The sequence below is a fragment of the Zootermopsis nevadensis genome, unplaced genomic scaffold, assembly GCF_977971745.1.
Source record: "Zootermopsis nevadensis isolate Lab colony 2312 unplaced genomic scaffold, Znev_1.0 Znev_ptg000017l, whole genome shotgun sequence".
NCBI lineage: Eukaryota > Metazoa > Arthropoda > Insecta > Blattodea > Termopsidae > Zootermopsis > Zootermopsis nevadensis.
Genome location: NW_028259149.1, coordinates 18,919,250 through 18,941,346, shown reverse-complemented (window position 1 = coordinate 18,941,346; position 22,097 = coordinate 18,919,250). Strand labels below are relative to the sequence as shown.

The 22,097-nt window shown below is 41.3% G+C and overlaps 1 protein-coding gene and 1 pseudogene across 2 annotated transcripts; one reads left to right on the top strand and one right to left on the bottom strand.

The window, feature by feature from the left end:
* Nucleotides 1-4,547: 4,547 nt before the first annotated feature.
* Nucleotides 4,548-16,497, bottom strand: LOC147873694 (peroxisomal multifunctional enzyme type 2-like; annotated as a pseudogene). Its single transcript, XR_015535533.1, has 15 exons — nt 16,447-16,497; nt 16,179-16,262; nt 15,533-15,670; nt 15,153-15,305; nt 14,535-14,679; nt 13,956-14,083; nt 13,611-13,727; nt 13,017-13,216; nt 12,571-12,631; nt 12,333-12,496; nt 10,896-11,019; nt 10,545-10,717; nt 9,967-10,143; nt 9,078-9,239; nt 4,548-6,678 (listed from the first exon to the last, which is right to left on the bottom strand). The product of XR_015535533.1 is annotated as a peroxisomal multifunctional enzyme type 2-like (transcript).
* On the top strand, nt 16,232-21,531 carry LOC147873693 (uncharacterized). Its single transcript, XM_087350700.1, has 3 exons — nt 16,232-16,303; nt 18,354-18,603; nt 20,834-21,531. The coding sequence occupies exon 3, from the start codon at nt 20,902-20,904 to the stop codon at nt 21,328-21,330; it is 429 nt and encodes a 142-aa protein (XP_087206826.1). The 5' UTR covers nt 16,232-16,303; nt 18,354-18,603; nt 20,834-20,901; the 3' UTR covers nt 21,331-21,531.
* The last annotated feature ends 566 nt before the right edge of the window (nt 21,532-22,097 follow it).

Sequence of the window (22,097 nt, the reverse complement as noted above, 5' to 3'; positions counted from 1 at the left end):
TAAGTCAAACATACCAACCAGCAATCGCCAATGCTCAGAACTTGGATCCATAAAATGGAAAGAAAACAACACACTCGCACCATAATTTAACTGTATCACCCTTTTTTAAGTTAAAAGGGGGAGGCTCTTAGTGTCATTACAACCACCGGCAATCCCATTTTACGTAAACTGGATGTAAATGATCAATGATAAGGAGATATAAATACAATACCAATTTCAAAAGAATCAAACATGAGCATACATTTACAAAGTTCAAAACCACGACAACGAAGACTCAACCAATCTGACTCAAGTGATATCTCAACCTCTCACAAGAAATAAATAAAACACTCTCTCAAAAAAAAGAAACTCGGCCTCAGTCTCTCACCGAGAGATAGGGCAGCTACCTTACCTATCCTGGAAATCCTCTTTCTTGGCCAAATTAAAATACCAATGCCAAACACATAAAATGAAGGCAGAGCTACCTCCAATGGAAAACATGGTAGAATACTATTATTATTATTATTATTATTATTATTCAGTGTTCTGTCTTACGACAAGTCCTTCAAACTGTGAAACTTGTTACAATGCAGATATCAAAACATCTTGTAAACATAAGCAAGTGCATGTTGGTGGAATATTTCGCTATCTTGCAAAAGAATTTGATTGTGTGAATCATGAATTAGCACATTTGATAATCATATTTCTCGTATACTTACACAATGCATGTCAAGTAGACACAGAGATAAATCTCTCGCAGACATCAGGTCCTTCGTGATAACAGCCGATTGATTTCCTGTCGTCATATCAGTGAGCCAGCAAAGTGTTTCTGCACATACTCAACTCTTTTCCTGGCAAGCAGTAGTCATGTCTGGTGACGCAGCCTTGAACCTCAGTAGAATCCCATGGATCAATCACGCTTCTTCTCCCCAGCTATTACCAGAAAAAAAATGCATTCACATTCAACACATCACCTAATTTAAAGGTTTCATAACCGATCCCCTTGCTGAACACAGCACACTCTCAAAATTAACCAAAAGCACAGAAAATATCCCAGCAGCTCCGGTCACTGTGCACAATACTCACACGTCAACAAAACTAAATTGCAATTACTCACTTATTAATTAGTAAACATCACATTAAAGGCTCCACAGCACTACACACATCAATCACACATGTAACAAAACCACTCATTAACAAAACCTTATCACAAATAGTCACCACCCTCGTCTACAAGCTATACCTAACCTCCAATTTTGATGTCCTATGAACAATATATTCACTAGAGAATCATGAATGCCTCTAGCATACCACAGATACTGCAATTATGCCAATCTCTCACCGCACATAGGTCTTTCAACATATCAAATCTCAACTAATAAATACCTGTTCAATCTTGCAAACGGCACTGTAATGATAAACAATGACACATATTCTTGGACAGACTTAACTCTATCACATGACAAGCACATCTAATACATCATATTGCTCATGTACTTACAATGCACGTGAAGTTGAGACAGATAAATCTGTAGCAGACAGGAGTGACCTTCGTGATCACAACCAAATTCCTGTTGCGATAAGAAGTGAGCCTGCCAAGTGTACTGAACATACTCCACTTATTTTATGGCAAGCAGAGGCTTTCCACTCAGTACAATCCCAAGGATCAATTAAGCTTCTTCTCTCAGCTATTCCCAGAAAGACAAAATGCATTCACTTTTAACTAACACAAATGCAAAAATAAACAGCATTCTGATGACGCAGTTGATTGAACATGTACTTTTGTTCTTGGGGAGGGGGGCACACCACACACACACACACACTTCTGAGTATATAAATGTCACTTATCAATGCCGTAAACGCCTCATGGCGTTTATTTATTTGATTCCTCGGGAATCATCGACACATAAACCTCAACCGTTAAACGAGAACACCCCCATCATTCCGTAACCTGATGACAGCCCACCTAGATCGCTGTTCGCACACATAAACTTACAGCACCTCCAAGACTCCGAAGACTAGATTCACGCTTACCAACACACACACACACACACACACACACACACACACTCACTCTCTCTCACTCTCTCACTCACTCACTCACTCACACACACTCTCTCTCTCTCTCTCACTCACACTCTCTCTCTCTCACTCACACACTCTCTCTCTCTCTCTCTCTCTCTCTCTCTGCGCGAACTTGACCATAGCGAATTCTAGTAGCGAACCCAGTAAACTACGTAACAGAAGGGCAGCCGAATGGCAGTTCGAGACCCAGCGGATTCTTACAGTAGTATTAAGTTCTAAATATAAAACGAGGGCAGGACTGAACCGATTTCTGATTTCTGCCCTCTAAAAAAATAATTGAGGGTTAACGGGTGGGTGGGGAGCCGAAGATGACAGAATGAGGGGGTTATGCAAAAATATATTTATGAGGGGAGCAGCCAAAGGTGGTCCAAACAGACATCATATCAATCAACAATCTTTAACCAAAATATGTTCAAAGCACTTGAGTCGAAAGAAAAAATCCAGCCAAATAAATCAACAAATCTGTCATCTACTGGGCATGAGATTTTTGCAAGCAAATCCAAATTCATAACAAACACCACACGCCAAACTTACAAGTTTTAAAACCTTTATCCTTGCTTAACACAGCAGACTCAAAATTAACCACAAGCACAGAAAATACCCCTGCAGCTCCGGTCACAGCACTACATAACAAAAACCAAAATCACTTCACAAATAGTCTCCACCCACGCCTACAAACGATACCTATACCAACTGGAAACAGCAATAATGTCAATCCCAAACTGCATTTACTTCTGTCAACATATCATCTCACACTTACAATCACAACATTTAAAGTGCATCCTATAGGTCAGGTAATTACACACTTCATTCATTGTCCCATCAGGTTTCCTGTTCAGATATCAAGTCAGTCTGCGAACACACTCAACAGCTTACATGACAAGCATGCAGGTTTGATGGTTTGATTTATTTCGCTGGATTGTTTCTTTTTCGACTCATATGCTTTCATGTCTGTATGTTGTTGGTATACCCCCAACTGAGCCCCCTTTTATATATTTGTGCATAACCCCCCTCATTCTATCATATTAGGCGCCCCACCCTCCCGTTAACCCACAATCATTTTTTAGAGGGCAGAAATCAGAAATCAGAAATCAGAAATCAGAAATCAGAAATCGTTTTGAGTCCTGAGTCCTGCCCTCGTTTTATATTTAGAACTTAATACTTAATACTTAAGTAAGAATTAATACTACTGTAAGAATCCGCTGGGTCTCGAACCGCCGATGTCGTCCTCCGCACGCCAGCACGCTATCCATTCGGCTACCAGGCTCCTACAAGATTACGATTCTGGATCTTCCTGATATATCCTGCTCTTTCCCGCTCAACACGTAGTTCATTGGGTTCGCTACTAGAATTCGCTGTGGTCAAGTTCGCGCAGAGATAGATAGAGAGAGAGTTGGTAAAATTTGTTGCGTGAATCTAGTCTTCGGAGTCTTGGAGGTGCTGTAAGTTTATGTGTGCGAACAGCGATCTAGGTGGGCTGTCATCAGGTTACGGAATGATAGGGTGTTCTCGTTTAACGGTTGAGGTTGTGTGTCGATGATTCCCGAGGAATCAAATAAATAAACGCCATGAGGCGTTTACGGCATTGATAAGTGACATTTATATACTCAGAAGTGTGTGTGGTGTGCCCCCCTCCCCAAGAACAAAAGTACATGTTCAATCAACTGCGTCATCAGAATGCTGTTTATTTTTGCATTTGTGTTAGTTAAAAGTGAATGCATTTTGTCTTTCTGGGAATAGCTGAGAAGAAGCTTAATTGATCCTTGGGATTTTACTCGGGGAAAAGCTGTCTGTCACCTGACCAGCCTACTGCTTGCCAGGAAATCAGTGGAGTATATTCAGTACACTTGGCAGGCTCACTTCATATCGCAACAGAAACCTGACCTGCCTACTGCTTGCTCAATTTATTTTTGTTTTGCCATATCACAATGTTGTTGCACATTAAATCCCTTACCAGCTGTAACATTAACTTCACAAAGTTTACAGAACAGAATTGTTCCATCAGAACTAAAATATTCCTCACCGAAATCTTTAATGAAAGCTCTTAACTTTGCACTTTCAGAACACCACTTTTGGCATCTGAACTAAATGAAGGATTCACTGTAAATGCCCGAGAAATGTAGTTTCAAGTAAGAATTTCATACCCAAAATATGAATTTTATCCTCAAAATATAACCAAAATGATCCTAACCATGAATCACCAGTATTGTTCCCAACAAACTGTGGTCAACCAGTGTCCTTGAAGATCTAAACATGATTTTGTGATTGTAAATAAAATTTTCATGAAGCAGAGTCCTTGAGAAGCTAATAGTAGATCATACAGTAAAGACTGCACCAAACCCTTAATTTAGTATGACTCCTTCTTGTTCCTGTACGAACAAATATCTTTGAACAGAATGAGCAGTTGATTGATCCACTGGTTGCTTAGCCGCCTGACTGTGATTAAGAGATCAAGTGGCTAAAAGGGTGAATGAACTGACTAATTGATTCGTAGGCTATTTAATAATTATATTTCAACCGTACAAATTACTTAATACTAAATGGGATTAGGATTATTGTGAATGGAGGATCCAAGACATGAAATTGTAATCTGAACAAAATTAAACAAACAGCGATGCAAATACATAGTAATTAAATGGCTAATTTGAAGGGAAAAAAAACATGCACAAACAATATTGATTATACAACTATCCACTGCTAATACTGAAGTGCCACTACATTCCTTGGGCAACACCAACCACCCACTGGTTTCTTGATTTGAACACTTTCCCAAAAAAACAGCACAATTCATGAAGCTCCTCATTATGTAATTTTCTCTCGCTGCCTGTATGTTTCTCTTAGTTACATGTATTCTGCTCATCACAGACATCAGTGCAAGACACCAAGTTTAACACCCACACAAAACAGCAGGTGAAATAAGTAGCCATTATTATCTGTAATTAAGAACTTTTCCAAAAGCAGGAACTTTGAACAATGAAGCATGAACTGGCCTTCAACCTAATAGAGGAAATAAATGTCTTAAATATACTGTCTCTTAGTATAACGATATTGCACAGTTCAGTATCACCTCACAATTGAATAAATATAGTCATTTCTTTCACTCTGATGTTGGAAACATACATGGCACCTATCACACCGTGCAAAGACGTCCATTCGACACAGCCCACACTGACAGGTTAATATTTCCCACTTATAGGACCACAGTTCCCTTGTTCTGTAGTGTCCTTTGTATCAATGAAACATTATGTCCATGTGACCATGCACTCTTTCTCCTACACAGTAACAATTCTAAGGCCATGTGATATCCCCAATTTCATCATGATCATGTAGTGACTGCTTACCATAATATACTACCAACATAATAAACAGCAGGAAGCAGCAATTACCTGGCATGTCACAGCATTAGTGGGGGAGCCTACACAGACAAGACATGCAACATAAATCACATGCGTTGCGCATATGCGCATGCCAATCCAAATGTTCTTGGATCAGCACACAAGAACAAAACACAATTCTAACACACATGAAGAATCACAGCAAGCTACATAAAGGTGAAAAATCACTAACACACTGTCTGACCGGTATTCTACACTACTATGAATGAAACAGTGATCCACAGAGCAATAAAATTAATTTAGTGTCCTACAAAACAACTCATTACAAAGATGGTTGCCTGCGACGTTGCACAAACTGATTTTTACATTAACTGGTGCAACAACCTGCAAGACAGCCACCTCCATATTCACTATCATAAGAACCTCAAAACTCAATTCAGTAATGGCAGATGACAAAGTTAAAAAGAACAGAAGATCAAGAGAACTGAAATGGTAGATATTCACACCAAATTTCACAAAGACCAGTCAACTGCTGTGTAACTGAATCAGGCTAGATGGACATACACATGCAGCTTACTTAATTAATAAGACTGCTTTATAAGTCATTCAAAAACCACTGGATCAACTGGCATATTCTGATACACTATGATCAGATTCAACTGGAAGATCTGAGGAAACTGACAAAAAAAAACCTCTTCAGTCAGGACAGCAAATCCCCTGCTGAGACTTGTGCATAGGACGCAATTCATTTGAGAAACAGGAGTGCTAACACCACACTGCTATAATTTACTGGTAGAATCACTCCTTCCCAAACGGGGATTTGCACAGAATAGTTTTGTCCATGTACTACACAACAATTCAGATCATTTTTTCCTTACGCATAGGAGATATTTATTTATGGGGGATTTACACTAGTGACAGACTTCCTTCCTGTTGCTATAAAACAAGTTTGTGTCCCAAATTCCCCAAACCCTATTTCCTTCATGTATTCTAAAACACAGGTAACCCACAAATTTAGCATTCTGTACTTGCTATAGTACATTCTTTTCCAACTGAAACACATTTGCTCATCTTACATTCAGTTCACATATGAATAAAATGGGAAGAACCCTGAGAGAAGGCACAGACAGACCACAGAAATCACGTCCACAACATTCACAATAACACTCACCTGCGAGCCTCTTCGTACTTAATCTGCTGTCGCAAGAACACCGCATTCTTCAGCAGTTCCTGTATGTTACCAACGTTATCCTCTGCCCCCTCCATAGACTTCACTGCCCTGGAGAACAATACAACTGCTGAAAAAACTACACAAAGTTCTGGGAAGGTCTTGTGATTCTCACTTTTCTTCCAAATCATATATATATATATATATATATATATATATAGATAGATAGATAGATAGATAGATAGATAGACACACGCGCACATGTCTAAGATCCAGCTTAATATTATCCTCCCCTTAAATTCTCAGTCTTACATATGTCCAATTTTTTAAACAGGATTCCCACCAAACTATGCATACATTATGTGTTTTCATCTTATGAACAACACATTTAGTCCTTTAGTTCACTATCCTAAGAATCCACTTATTTGATCCTTCACGATCCCAAATAATATTTGGTTGTTTTCAAACACAATTTAGGTTCTTCACACAAAGAAAGAAACCATATTTTACAACCATACAAAAGTGGAAAAATATGGATATGATGTAACTTGATCTTTAGCATTACTGAGAGTAGTTTCGATGGTTACACACTCTGTAATCAATAATGAGTACTTCCTGAACTTGTTAAATATTTATGAATACTATATTTTTAGCTTAAAAACAAATGCAAAACCATGTTCATATTTTCATTCTATGTCAGGACATGAGATGTGCCTCTGAACTACAAATTCCAGTTTTCACTTCCCTCACCTTGGTGGACCTCATCACAGCAGGCATAGTGACTGACTGATGCAACCAGCATACATCAGAGCTACTCACTTGTGTTTCTTCCATGACCTTGAACACAGCTACTGTACTGTACATGTTATCAAGACAACCTTACATGTAGGCTAAAGTGCAAAGTCTTTCCTGCCTCCTTGACAGTGACTCAGCTAGTCAAAAAACTTACTGCTTTTACAAAACAAAGGTTCATTATTCTGTTAGACAAAACACACACAAATGGCCATATCATGACTCGGCTCCACCCCCAGCTTCATGCCAAAATTTTTTTCCAAGTCTAAGCCAATTTCTGACCTAATGACATTTTACATAAACAAGTGTAGTGAAACAATGTATTCATGTGACAACTTCTCTGTCTCCCACAGTTCACTATTCACAAAGCACTAAGTGAACTGTACAAATCGTGAAGTTTCTTCCTCACTTTGCCCACTGAAGATGCAAATATCCTGAGAAATTGATTTGCAGATATTTACCATAAGCTGGAAATGTAACTAGGAAAGAGAAAACAAAGAAATTCCATAGAGCTTTTGAGTAACCTCTGAAGACCAACTAGATAATTAAAGAAAATAATTAACCCCTTCAGCCACAGTGAAGGTGCATAATATTCTATCAATCCATTGTTACCTCAAAGAAAACACAACACGTCTCCACGACAACACTAAACTAGTTAATGCTGCTTAGAGAAATAAATTACTGTTTATTCTGAGATCAATATAAAACCCACATTATATATTCTGTGGGCAAAATGCAGAGATAATGACTGTTACAGCAGGTGGTACATACAGTTACAACTCAGCTGTAAAGGGTTAAAATGGATCTTACTGAAGATGTGATACTAGCAATGCTGTAATGTTTGGGATCTTAACAAAAAGGAAACATAACCTTGTGACTGAGAGTAAGAAATTGCTAGGCTGAACAATGCAGGTTATCACAAGATAACAGAATATCAGTTACACTTTATATCGATTATAAACACAACTTGCAATCTGTAGGAACAAACACCACACAGCTCAGGCCTGCCTCATGGACTTATCTTGAACCACTTGAACACAATCCACAACCTAACACCCAGTATTTTAAAGATCCATTTTAATATTACACTCCCATCTATGAGTTGGTCTCTGAAGCCATCTCTTCCCTCAGGTTTTCCACACAAAATTCTGTACTCATTTCATGTCTTGCTCATGCATGCTGTATGCCCTGCCCATCAGAGCTTTCTTATCATTTTACTAAAAATCCAGAATTAAATCTTATATTTGGCTCATTAAACCCACACTAAATTAAACATTCTCCAACACACAAATACAGAATTTACATCAAAATGTACATTTATATTAAGTAAGCTTTACATGCAAACAACACAGCTCAAATGCTTCGTCTTGTTTAGTAGCAGTGTACTGCATAATCAAATTGCATTTTTCTGTGAGGAACCTGCAATATGTGTGACTTTTTATTTCCACTGCGTAGACATGAAATTTAACACAAAAATTTCATTGGAAAAGCTGAAAGGAAGACAGTACTTGGGAGATCTACACACACACAGACATTACTAAAATGCACCTTAGAGAAATATGATGTGAAGAAATAGATAGACTCAACCAGCTCATGACAGAGCATAAGGGCAGAATTATGTGAACGTGGTGAAAGGCCAGCAGCAACGAAATTTCTCACCAGCAGAACAACCATCATCAAAGATGATCTTGGCCCATCAGTCAGCCACAAAAACGTACCTTGTGCTGCGGGACGGATGCCTCGGCGAGATCGACATATGCGCCAGATATCACCACGCTCCCCGTCTCTTTCACCTTGGTCTGAAAGTGGATACGGTTCCCCTGTTGCCACATGTCAGTCTGTAGTGTCTGCCCTGGGATAACCGGCTTGCTGAACCGAGCCTGTAAACCAGTGACAGTCATCATTTTCTTCATACCCTCACACTCTGATGGCCTGTGTAGTGCAACGATCTAAACCATATTAATGGGGATATCAGGTTGCATCTCAGTCCAGTTTCTGACTATCCTTCTCAGGCTAATCAGAGTTCTCCTCAGTCCCTCCAAAGAACTTCCAGCATAGTAACATGAAAATTAATATTACTGCCCCTTTCCAAATTCATACCCATTCATTATCCTCTCATTCTATCTGATGCTATATAACCTCTGAAAATGAAACACATTCATGAAATAACATCATATTTAACAATCTCTCTGATGGAAAAAAAGTACAAAGAACTTACAAAGCAACAAGATGATAAAATTAAAAAAAAAGAGACTGAAATGGTAAAATGTTACGAACAGTCCTCCGGAATTACAACTTAGAAATCTACTATCAAGCCACACCATTGCACCATGCTTCACATGAATATCCCTTAACGTATCCACTGTGAATGGGAGTCACGGTTATGAAGTATTCCAACAGGGATGCGAGAAAATAGGAAAGCATGTGGAAAGAATAAGAAAGTACAATGACTGACATCAACTGAACTGTACATCAGACACGGAAGAGGCAAGTGAAAAATGCTGTGAACACAAACAATCCATAGAACAACAGAGAGAGGGTGCTGGAATGTTATCATGAGAATGTGAAAATAGGAAAGCCCCAAAAAGAGATGTTTCTCTTACACACCTTTATGGCTTTGAATTTGGTTGGATCATTATCCGCATAATGCTGTAGGACATGGCGGGCTGAGAAGCCCAGCGAACACAGACCGTGCAGGATGGGCCGATCGAATCCACCAAATGCAGCCACATTCGGGTCAATGTGAAGTGGGTTGCGGTCTCCAGACAGTCGGTAGAGTGCAGCCTGCAGGAAATAATGTTGAAGTGAAGAAACATTGACAATTAATTTGTAGGTGTGTTTATGATCTCTCTGCATACTAAATTCTACAGACTTAGCTGCAGTGTTTCATTAGTCATAATTTTCACACACAGCAATAAGTGCAGATTCAAAGCAGTCAGCATTTTCAGTCTACATCAAATAATCTTAAGGATGCACATTTTACAAAGCTCTATCACCACAAATATGTCAAGATCTTAATTAGATTGTGCTTCTTCTCCATATTTCACACGTTAGTACTACTGACAGAAGAAACTAAAAATACATACACAGAATAAGAAAAGTTACATTCACCCCCCCCCCCCCCCCCCTCAAAGAAAAATAACCAAAGAGCCTCACACGTAACACATGCTTCCCTCTATTCTGACCTGATCAAGAGACGTGTGTTGCTCAACAGACAAATCAGGAATCCGCTTTGGTGGTTCTGCTGTTGGCACATCAAAGGGTGAAGTACGCTTGTCTGTAACACCCTTCATTCCAACAGCAAATGTTGTCAGCAGGGACTGTGCCACCTTCTCACCACTTTCATCAAATGTCTCCACTGCAATAATGACAACAGACAGCAACTGAATTTGTATCACCTTGAAGACTAGACTTTTAAACCACTTATATTCCCCCTAGCCTAGACAGATCAAAGAAAAACAGACACGTTACAACTGCACGAACCAAGTTGACAGAAGTTACAAATGGAATGATCATACTGCACAATTTTATCTCACCTTCCACCAGCACAACAGTCCCGGATCCCTTGTCCAACATATCCACCACCTTGCAGTGCACCTCAAGAGTCCCTTCACTGTTGATGGGACGCAGAACCTCCAAGTACTGCTCACCATGCAACATCTGGCAACATAGCAGCAGCACGATCCTCCTCAGTCAACTCCAATTATGTACTCAATCGTTTCTCATTCCTTTGTGCCTCATCAGCAACCCTAAGGTTCATAATCCAATCAGTCTCTACGTCGAAACCACTGAACTATCTTTAAGTTAGCAGAACTTCTCGAATCCATTTAGTGGAAAGAAAGAAAGAAATACTTTATGATATATCTGCAAAAACAACTGAATACTGTCATTTGTTTACACGACCGAGTGGCATGCCAGTGGGAAGCATCTACACTCTGTGCAGCTCACTGAATCAGTGTGAATTCTATCCTCACTCTCTCTATGGTGCAGGATATTCTTTGAAAAACTGACTGTATACTTGGCTTCTCAAAAATTAGAACACTTTCTTTATAGAAGCCAAAGGTTCATCACTGAGTTCACAAAAGCCTGCCATAAGACTAACCTGAGCCAGCTGCATCCAGTTTGCTCCATAGATTCCTATCTCCCAAAGGTCCATCTTAACGCCATCCCACCTACGCCAATGTCTCACCCACAATCTCCTCCCTTCAGGCCTTCTAACCAATATCTTGTAAATACCCCACCCCTCCACAATGCGTTCCGCATGTCCCGCCCGTCTTATCCTCCTCGATTTAATCGCCCTAACAGTATCAAGCGAGGGGTACAGTCCGTGAAGCTCATAATGCAATTTTCTTCCTGCCTCTTAGGTCGAAATATCCTAAACACTCTGTTCTCAAAGACCCTCAATCTATGTTCCTCCCTCAAAGTGGGAGACCAAGTTTAACACCCATACAGCACAACTTTTGTATCTTTAGTTTTCTTGATGTGAGATGAGAGGACAAAACATTTTGGACTGAATGATAGCAAGCATTCCCCGAGTCCACACCACACTGCTCAATTACAACTTCACTAGCATAGAATACGACCTGAATGATCCTCCGTTGCAATGAACAGAAAAACAACTCACTGCAGTATTATTTTTGCAGAAGCTGGATCTGCTTTCATTCCATGAGGACCAGCAGACTTTTAATTTCTTCCTCACTGCATGTACAGTGAACTAAACAAGTCAAGTGCGATGGAGACTGGCTATTATATTCGTAATAGACAAAGCACAGGCAGTAAAATGTGCCTTGCGTTAAGATATATGGACATGTTCAGCTGCGAAGGCAAGAAATGCACATACAGAGATGAAAACACAGCAAGAAGATTGTGAGGTGGCTCAGGGTTGCATCCGAAGGCAGGCTTCGAAATGACCGATGCTGAACCTTGCGGTTATCCTCAAAAGAGTCTGCTTATCAAGACATAACCTCACTTACCCTGGCAGGATTGAAATCCCTGCCACTGAACACCTCAGCAGTAACACTAGACTCCATCACGGCAGACACGCCTTGCAACACGAGGAACGTCGGCAACGCAGAGAAGTCTGCGTGGCCTTCATACAGGAATCTCAGGGCACTTGGGTTGGTCACAGTGCTACCAACTGCAATAAAACAAACACATTACTTGTCTGTCACACTGTCACAAACACACGCAAAATAAGGGCACATTACTCACCTCCCAGTGCATACAGGATCAGGTCACGAGGAGTGTATTGGAACTTTGTCACAACACTCTTCTGGAAAGGAAATCAGGACCTTAAACCATGTTCACAGAATAAGTGTCACCAAGAAGACAAAAGTTCAAGTCTGCACAAAGATTAGCCACTATCAATACTTGGATGGCAGCACCAGCCATTGCCAAAACTAATGTACACCTCATTTAACAAAATACTGGACCTCCAGTGGCGTAAGCCACAACTGAAGTAACGTAAACCACGTACTACAATTATGGCGACGGGCTAAAATCCTGTACACAATAAACAAAATTAATTCTGCTCATTCATACATCTTATACTACACTCCCTCTATACACCTCCACTGGATGGTGCTTAGACACAGGGGTAACTTGAAGAATTACTATCTGAAAGCATATGCAAAAAACTACATCGAGTCATAACTCACGCCATCAGAAGAAAGCCCAGAGTTCGACTTCATCTGCTCAAGAACGGTCATCAGGGTACCAGATGCCTCCTGGATGGACTCCAATTTAACGGCAGCAGACATATCTGTCACCTTGCCCCAGTTCTCACGAACAGCCTCTGGCGTCACCAGCTCATTCATCTGTGCACGCAGCAGGCCGCCCGGTGAACGCACCAGATAACCTGAAGGTTGTCAGACAAGAACGCATCCTGATGGAAAGTTCTGCCGACACTCAGCACGGGAGGTAAACGGTTCTCTGCTTGTCTATCATTACTGCGCTTCATGGCTATTCCAAGCTGTCTCACTGAAATCAGGACCCTTGAAACATGAATCCGGTCATTCTACCGCTGTTGACACATCTACGGAAGTCCACATGCAGATTCTGCGACTTATCTACGATTGTGATTTGCAGTGAAAAAATCATTTCTGCATTTCACTGAAAGAGCAACAACAGACCCAACCTTCATGACCCTAATGAAATGCAGTCCTGTTTTGGACGGCATCACATGACTCAGAACCAGTGGTGTCGTTACAGGCATCGAGCATATTCCGAACAGGGGTGCCACTGACACTTACATTTTCCTGCCCAGCCAGCAGCAGACTCGATGAAGGAGCCAGTCTCCTCACAGGATTCGTGACACAGCCACGCGACGACTGGCGCAATCAGCTCTGGGCGCAGCTGCGCAAAGAAATCTGTGCAATAAACACGTGACTTATCAGTATCACATTAGTGTTTATAATCATGAGACAATATTAAAAACTGCTGATAACAGATCTCCAAAACATGAACTATTTATTACAACTGATAATATGACAAAAGGGTGAATATACTTCCAAAATGTACTGTTTGCATCACTTTGATGTTCATTTATTGTAAACAGAAGTGACACACTGTCAGGCTTTAGTATCAGCAGCACCCACCAGGTGGCAGGATGTCTTCAGTAAGCCGGGATGCCGCAGTTGGCACAATCACATTGCAGTGGATGTTGTCCTTCCTGCCCTCTATCGCTAACGTATTGTTCAGACCGACCAGCCCCATCTTGGCAGCACTGCAACCATAAAGAAAACATACATGGACTCCTCCCGAGAAATGCATAAAGCGGCCATCACTCACACCAACTTTCTTATTTGAGAACAACTTTTCAGCCGCACGAATTACACAGTCCTGAAAGGAAGAGCGTCGGTGAATGACGAACTGGAGAGGGTGTAGAAGTGACCCTCGCTTATATAACACACTATCCCGGCATCTGTCTTGAGGAACTGAGGGGGAAAACAGTTTCTACCATTTCTGGCAACCAAAGACAAACTTTTATTTGTATAAATAACCAGAATGTTAAATCAATATTTCATAGGCGGGGGGAGGGGTGTATTGTAATTAATACTTTTAAATCCCAAAGATATTCAAAACAGAACAGATTAATGTCCAAGATATCACGCACACATTATACAAATGATCAATCCTATGAAAGATAAATATACTGAAGTGTCACTAACACCGACCTGTAGTTTGCCTGCCCAAAGTTCCCATATAGACCAGAATTGGAGGATGTCACAATGACACGTCAATACTTTTGTTTACGGAAGTGAGGCCACGCGGCTCGAGTTGCCTTGAAAGCACCTGTTAGGTGTACGTCCTGAATTAAGCCTGCAACAGTAACAAATGATCATTAAACCTCAACAGCACTAGTAACTAGACGAAAAAGCATGCAAAACCATCCCTGAACTCAAGAAATCTACCATAGTCCCTTTTCTTTTGGCCTCCTATACAAAATCAACAACAGACAAAACAGCTCGGCATAGCAGACAGTATTTGTCAAGGTTTTCCTCAGCCTCTCTAGGCAAATGCCATGGACAGTATCTTGAAACTGGTCAGAACCACAATGAGAATAGACGCTTGTGAATTTTAACTCTTTCAGAATTAGTCTCTGCAGAAAAATGATATTCCAACTTCACTGAACTATCAGACTTTAAGGTAAAATGGCCCCTGGGACAGCTACATAATATCCAGTCACTGGCACTCTTAGTTTTCTGACTGACTGACTGTAGCAGTCCAAATACACTGAAAGTACCCCACAATCTGATATTATGGCCAAGAATAAGATTTAATCTCAAACATACTCCAGTCTGTGTCACTAATCCTGGAGAATGACTTGTCCCGCAGGATGCCAGCATTGTTCACTACCACATCTACTCGTCCAAACTCTTCCAGAGCCGTCTGTATAATCTTCTCTCCATTCACCACAGAATCATAGTTGGCTACAGCCTTGCCACCTACCAGAAACAAAACAATCTACGATACAAATGCAATCCCGCGGTGCTGCGACTTCACCGTAAAACAGAAGTTGGAAAGGAAAGGGAATCAGACGGAGGTGGTAGAGGGGGACACAAGGAAGCAGTTTGTAAGAAGGAAGGAGAAAGAGAAGAGGTGAGAGGACAAACAAGAAACTTACATGCAAATGCAGTAGCAGCCAACAAGCATCATAATGCACTAAACCCACCTTTGTGCCGGATCTCTTCTACAACACTGTCTGCTGCACTGCTACTCTTCCCATCGCGATGGCGACCACCACCAAGGTCATTCACCACAACTGATGCTCCACGCTCCGCAAACAGCAGGGCATATGCTTTACCCAGGCCTGAAACATAAAGTCATGGCTGGTCAGAATTATGAGGAACTGGCACACAAGAAATGATAAGTGGGTGAAACGACACACAGAACTGTTCATTACAAGAAGTTGTAAGCAAATGATTATGAGACAATGGAAACAGACAAATGATAAAAGAGAAGGGTATTAACTCACCTCTGCAGTGCACACATCACATGGCATGTGGAGTCTCATCATACTTTAATATTATCATGACAACTTTTATCCATGGAAATGGACACACACAAACTGGAACAATTAAAACTGGAAACATACTGTTGTAGCAGCCCACACCGTTCAATTTCATATTTTTGTCTTAACAAATGAGGGAAAGAACTATATTTGTTTTGTACAATATAGTCATTAATGAAGCTGAAACCGCGAAGACAAGAACGATAACCTAAAATAATTTCGACAAGAATTAAATATTTCCGAAAGAAAGTCTTGCATACTAGAAAAGCGATCAGGCACAAACATTATTTTCGTGTACGATAATCACCTGCACCAGCTCCTGTAACTACAACCACTCGGCCATCGAATCGCAGATCTGTCATGCTTAATAGGGCCCTACAGAAGTCCGAACCTGAAACAAGACGAAGTTACGTGACCAAACACACGGATAAGGTAGTACAAGTGCAAGTGCAAGATTAACCAGTACTTTGTACCTTGTTTACTTTCGTGTGTATAACTGCGAAGTCATCGTCAAGAAATAATGTAACCGTTAAAATTATAATACAACGCACAAATTGCTAAATCTTACTACGTACGATAAATCCGCCGCTGTCTAGTCGTAGACTCCAAGACACAATCCACTACCACGAGATCATCACAGTTTGTGTGCTTGTTTTTTCAGACCTTCGCATCAGATACGGCCAGTCTGCTGTCTGACATAGCTGCAAAACCTCTGTACAAGAAATATGTACTGTACTTCAAAACAGGTTACGAAAGTGATCGACGCAATTTCGCTAGTCATTCTTTCCCATATCGATATATTTAGATTAATGCAGTGCTACCAATAGTATCAGTAGATCTAGCCCCGCGCGAAAATGTTCGAAAGCAACAAATGGCATTTTACCTGTCTGAATGTAGAGTTCCCAAATTGAGATATTTCCTTGCCCTACTTTCACATTTTATACCTTGTATCATAATATCCCATAGAAACTGTACTTACTGCTTTTATCTTTCTTAACTCATGTCGCAGTTTTCCTGCCTATGTTATTAATACAGAAAAGAAACAAGACTAACTCAAAAGCATGAAGTAACAAGGGGAATATGCTTACTGCCTTCATCACCAGAGAGATCGCCTAATAATGGTGTCAATTTATATTACACTACACTGCGCAATATCCCACAACGCTGTCATCTTCACACTCTTTTCCCATGAGCATCTGCTCTACACAAGGAAGTTAAATCAGCAACTAGGATGTGTCTTACTGAAGAACATTAGGAAACAGCATGCAAATTGCAACAATGAAAATTAAATGTGATACTGAAAGCTGAATAAAGCTAAAGCAGTGTTAAATGTATTTTTTATAAATTACTATGATATTTTAATGTCCCCAGTCCAAGACTGTGGGATTTCTTGTCAGTGATAACTTCAGATCAATTTATAAGATCTGTCACTAGTAAGATGGGATGTCTTAAAATTCAAGGTCGTGCAGACACATGTTCATGAATTTCTTATCTCATACCATCACACTGACAGTCCCGAGTTTCAGGCACACAAAGTTACAGCATAACAAAAGCATGCGAGTCACAGTAAGAATTGAGGTTCTCACAGTGGCGAGTACGAATATGACTCGTTTTCTGTGTTGTAATGCTACAACCCAGAAGGCAGCCATCTTCATGTGACTCACAATTTATTTAACGATGCTGTCACTAGCTGAGACTATATAATGTCGAGTGAGAGGATGATAGTAAACAGAGAATTGGAAAACATGTGGACAGAAGTGATCATGGCCTAATTTAAGGAACTATCCAAGCATTTTCTGGAGGGACTGAGGAAAACCACAACAAGCCTTCGTCACGATAGCCAGTCTGCAGGCCAAGATCTGAACCCAGGACCTGCCAAACATGTAGCAGGAGTACTAACCATTCAACTATGATGTTTTGTGTGATTCACAAGATACAAACAATTTTATTACACATAATCAACTGGTTACCGTAGTAAACCGACGTTTCGGGAACAAACTCTGTCCCCATCTTCAGGGTTTGTTCCCGAAACGTCGGTTTTACGTGGGCAAGGAACTGAGACAATTGTCTGGATGTCGGATCTCGCGTGGTGGCAGATTTTGAGCAACTTCAATTCTATCTCCGATAATGACAATGACTTCGTGGATTCAAATTTGTTACCCTAAAATATGAAGCCAGCGAATGTGAACATTTGCCAAGTGAACTCTGAAAACCAGAGATGAGCTAAATGTGGAGCGGAGAATTTCCCGAAGCGATGCCTACCGACGCCAGTTCGCGTTCAGTTTCATCAAAATCCGTTCAGCGCTGTTGAGGGCAGCAACCCGGGGCATTCTCCTCCTGAGCCAGCTTTATCCACACAACCTACTTCCCTCGCCGGCCCGCGGTAAATTCGAGTAAAGATTCCTGTTAGTCCCCGGGTCTGGATTAATCGAGCAGGGCGAGTTATTAAGCGAACGACCAACATTCCGTAATTCTTTGGCAGGCCCAGCCCTCGCACAACGCCGAAGGCCAGATCACAAATAGCGGTCAAGGTCAGGGAACCGTCTCCATGGAAACAACCGACAGTCGGAGAGACCCAGAAAAACGACTGGCGGCATTTCTCAGGAGCTACAAGAAAGGAATTAGCACGTCTCTCGAGCAGCTGACAGTTGCCTACACTTCCACGAAGGATCATCACCGCATTCCCCAGAAGCTGAGGTCTGAACTCCATCCGAATTAAATTCAGACACTGTGTAAGTTCCACGTATTGAGATTAAGCAGATGTAATATGAGAGCGCCCTCACAGCTCGCAACGCCTCCTGTGATAACAGTTTCCTTACCCGGTGTCCTACATGAGCGATTAAATGCGAGCGGTGCGATTTGCGTGGGTGAAGCGGAAATATCAAACTGGCTGTTTGTATGGCGCTGTCCTAGGTTACAGCGAATCAGTCAAGAGAGTAAAGCGGCCGGATTCCGAGATCAAATATTTTGATATTTTCGCGCAGGTCGCTGCGCTGGCCAGTAAGGCGCATGCGCAGATAAGCTCTGCCTGTGCAGTACAGTGAAGGGGCATGCGCAGGAAGGCCGTGTGTTTCTCTCACCTAGGACACAACAAGCGATTCCCCTATGTCATATGACACCCCATGCTGCTTATCCAGCTCGCACAGCTCGCTTCTTATCGCTTACGTAGGACATTGCCTTATGATGTCATCGCCTGTAACGAGATCACGTGTGAGGTCGCACTCATAAAGGGAATGACATCACGCCACCTTCTTCGATATTATACATAAACTTCATGGTCCCAGGGCGCGTGAACTTGATCTTGTCTTGAGACTGAATAAAACTCTTCATATTATTATCTACAAACTGACAACCCTCAGCTATTTCAATCTGCCCGCCAATCCTACGAAATACTACCAACGTCTGAGGAAGCCGATTACCAACTTTACCTCAGGCACTTCCAAGCGTATTACAACTGCACGACGCACCGTCACATTCTCCCGCCCGCAGTTCACAATCTTCTGTTTCCCGTCTCCTCTCTAACAACGAATGTTTCCTACTGTTTTGTATGGGTGTGAAACCCGGTCTTTCACTTCAAGCGAAAACACAGACTCGGGGTGTCTGAGAAGAGAGCGCTGAGGGTAATATCTGGACCCGAGACGGATGAAGTGACAAGAGCGAGGAGGAAACTGCGTTATAAGGAGATAAGAATTTCGTTCAGAATTTGACTAGCCGACCGACCGAGGGCTGAAGATGGACTCTGCTCCATGCAGCTCGTTCTGGTCAGACTTTTACATCGCCAAGGATGCTGCAATCAATAGGCGTTCGGTGTAACCCAGTTATCGGCAACGTAGTCTGAAATCGGTTGTCAGCTTTACTGCGGGGCGTGGTGGCAACTTAACTTTCACAGAATACATTTTTATACGCCAAGGAACGGGGTCCTGCTCGATGCCTGACAGTCACGAAATTTGCAGGACTCATAAGTTCACTGTCGCTTTCATAAATGCCAGACTTTACCCTCTAAATCCCGAAGCTCGCCTAATTAGACAAAAGTGGTTAGTTGTTTGCGTTTTTATAATACAATATAACGTCTTCTAGATTTAAACACGTCATGCAATGAATGGATTATTACCAGGTTTTTGCGATCTACTTGCCTACAAACTGCACCAGCGTCTGACATGAGATATTTTCTCAACTCTTCTCTTATCTCGCCTCCTGCTCGAGATAAGGAGTGCGTGTTTGGTGGCGTTGTTTCCACGTCATTACTGAAGTGATAGAAAGTTTTTCCAGATTTTTACTAGGAATCCATCGCGTAACAGGCGACTAATATCAAATCATCACATGTCTCCGGCAAAATGTTTATGTGTGTATAAAACACTCAAAATACTTGGCAAATCAACCCAAATGCATTTTCCGATACCCTTCCGGCACGACAAAGGCGATAATTGAATGTCTGTTCAGTTACGTCATTCTTTGCAACTTCATCAGATACGCGTCGAGACCCGATGCTTCGCCTGAAAGTTAGAAATGGTTCCCGGAAGGCACTCAGGACCCGGAAGATTAAAGTTATTTCCAATAATCACCTTCTTTGCCATACGCACCGACGTCGACCGCAATAAACTTGTAATTAGCGTCCACGATGGCTAAAAGAACGATAGAAAAGAAAGCTTTGTAGTTGAAAGAGATTGGCTCCAACGGCGTTCGGAAAATTCCATTTTATCCAAAATTCGTTTGAAATGCGTTGAAACTCTCGTTGCGTAGGTTCAGGCATGAGTTGAGGTACCAACGCGTTTCTTAGACACCTAAGAACCTCTTTCACGATTGGTGAAATATGACGCGCTGATATACGGTAAGCAAACGATAGTGAAGCGTAACTTTCGCCAGTCGCCATAAATCTGAAGGGAAAAAATTGTCAATCACTCAATAAGTGATATCGTACACAAAGAACACGCACACGAAAATGGGCGTATTTTCTCATTTCAGATGGAGACTGTAGAAAACGCTGGAAGTATATACGGGATTCATACAATCGATTTAAACGCAAAAGAAAAATGTCAACCGGATCAGCTGCACCACCGAAAAATTCTAAGTGGGATTTTTTCAAGAGACTCCAATTCTTAGAACCGGTTTCAACAGAAAGACCTACTGCATCTAATGTTGAGTCAGATTCAGCGGCAAACGCACAGTTTGAGACTCGGACTGAAAACAGCGAAGGTTGTCCAGATGAAGCATCGCAGTCCTCTGTACCACAGCCTCCACGACGAAAAAGACGCAACAACAATCATGATGATATTCTTGATAATCTCGTGCAACAGTTAAGTGCCAACACTGATACAGAAATTGAAGACGAAATTGCTTCATTTGGGAACCACGTAAAGGCTCCACGTTTGAAAATACAAGCTAACATTTTAAGTCACTATGAAGTGATTCAGATGGATATGCGAGGAGCAACATGGGATGTCCAACCCAAGTTCATCTGAGGTATTCTCCTATAAGAACTGCCTCGACCCCCGAACCAACCAACATCACAGAATGAAGACAATTGTCATTACATTTGTGACATAATTAGTAATAATACAATATAAGAAACTTAACCGTAACGTGAGCGACAGTTTTTGTTGTTTGTATGTTTTTCCTATTAAACTCAGTGCGTAACCAAACTGCTTTTGATTCAATCTGAAATAACTCCTGAAACTTTCTTCTTCTAATGATAAATGATTCTTTATTAACAGACAGAAAGACCCTTCTTCGCGTCTGGTTTTGAATATTGAACTCGTAGGTTTTCTTTCTTTCTTTCTTTCTTTCTTTCGCAACAAATAACACAGCAACACATCTTCTTCTTCTTCTTCTTCGAGTAACCTTTTTAGAAGCATTTTTCTACTCATTTTTCACAGAATATGTGCACGCGTCTCAACAAAACAAACACTTTGCCGCATGTCTCGGTCGTCACCTCAAAAGTGAGTGGCGGGAAGCTGCGATGAGTCCGTCTCTGTCGCGTGCAGCCAAATTGTACCTTAAGAAGACCCCATAAATATAACTGCAGGTGGTACATATAGTTACCACTGTGCTTCAAAGAGTTAAATGCATCTAAAAATATTTGAGACACGACCTGCAGTTTAACATTCCGTGATAAGAGAACTTTTCCATCACAGTGATCGTGTCGACAGCCATAAAATGCAGACGTCCTCTTCAGGAAATTCTGCCACGAGCTCTCGTACCGGATCCTGCCTGAAGCAAGAAATCGCCG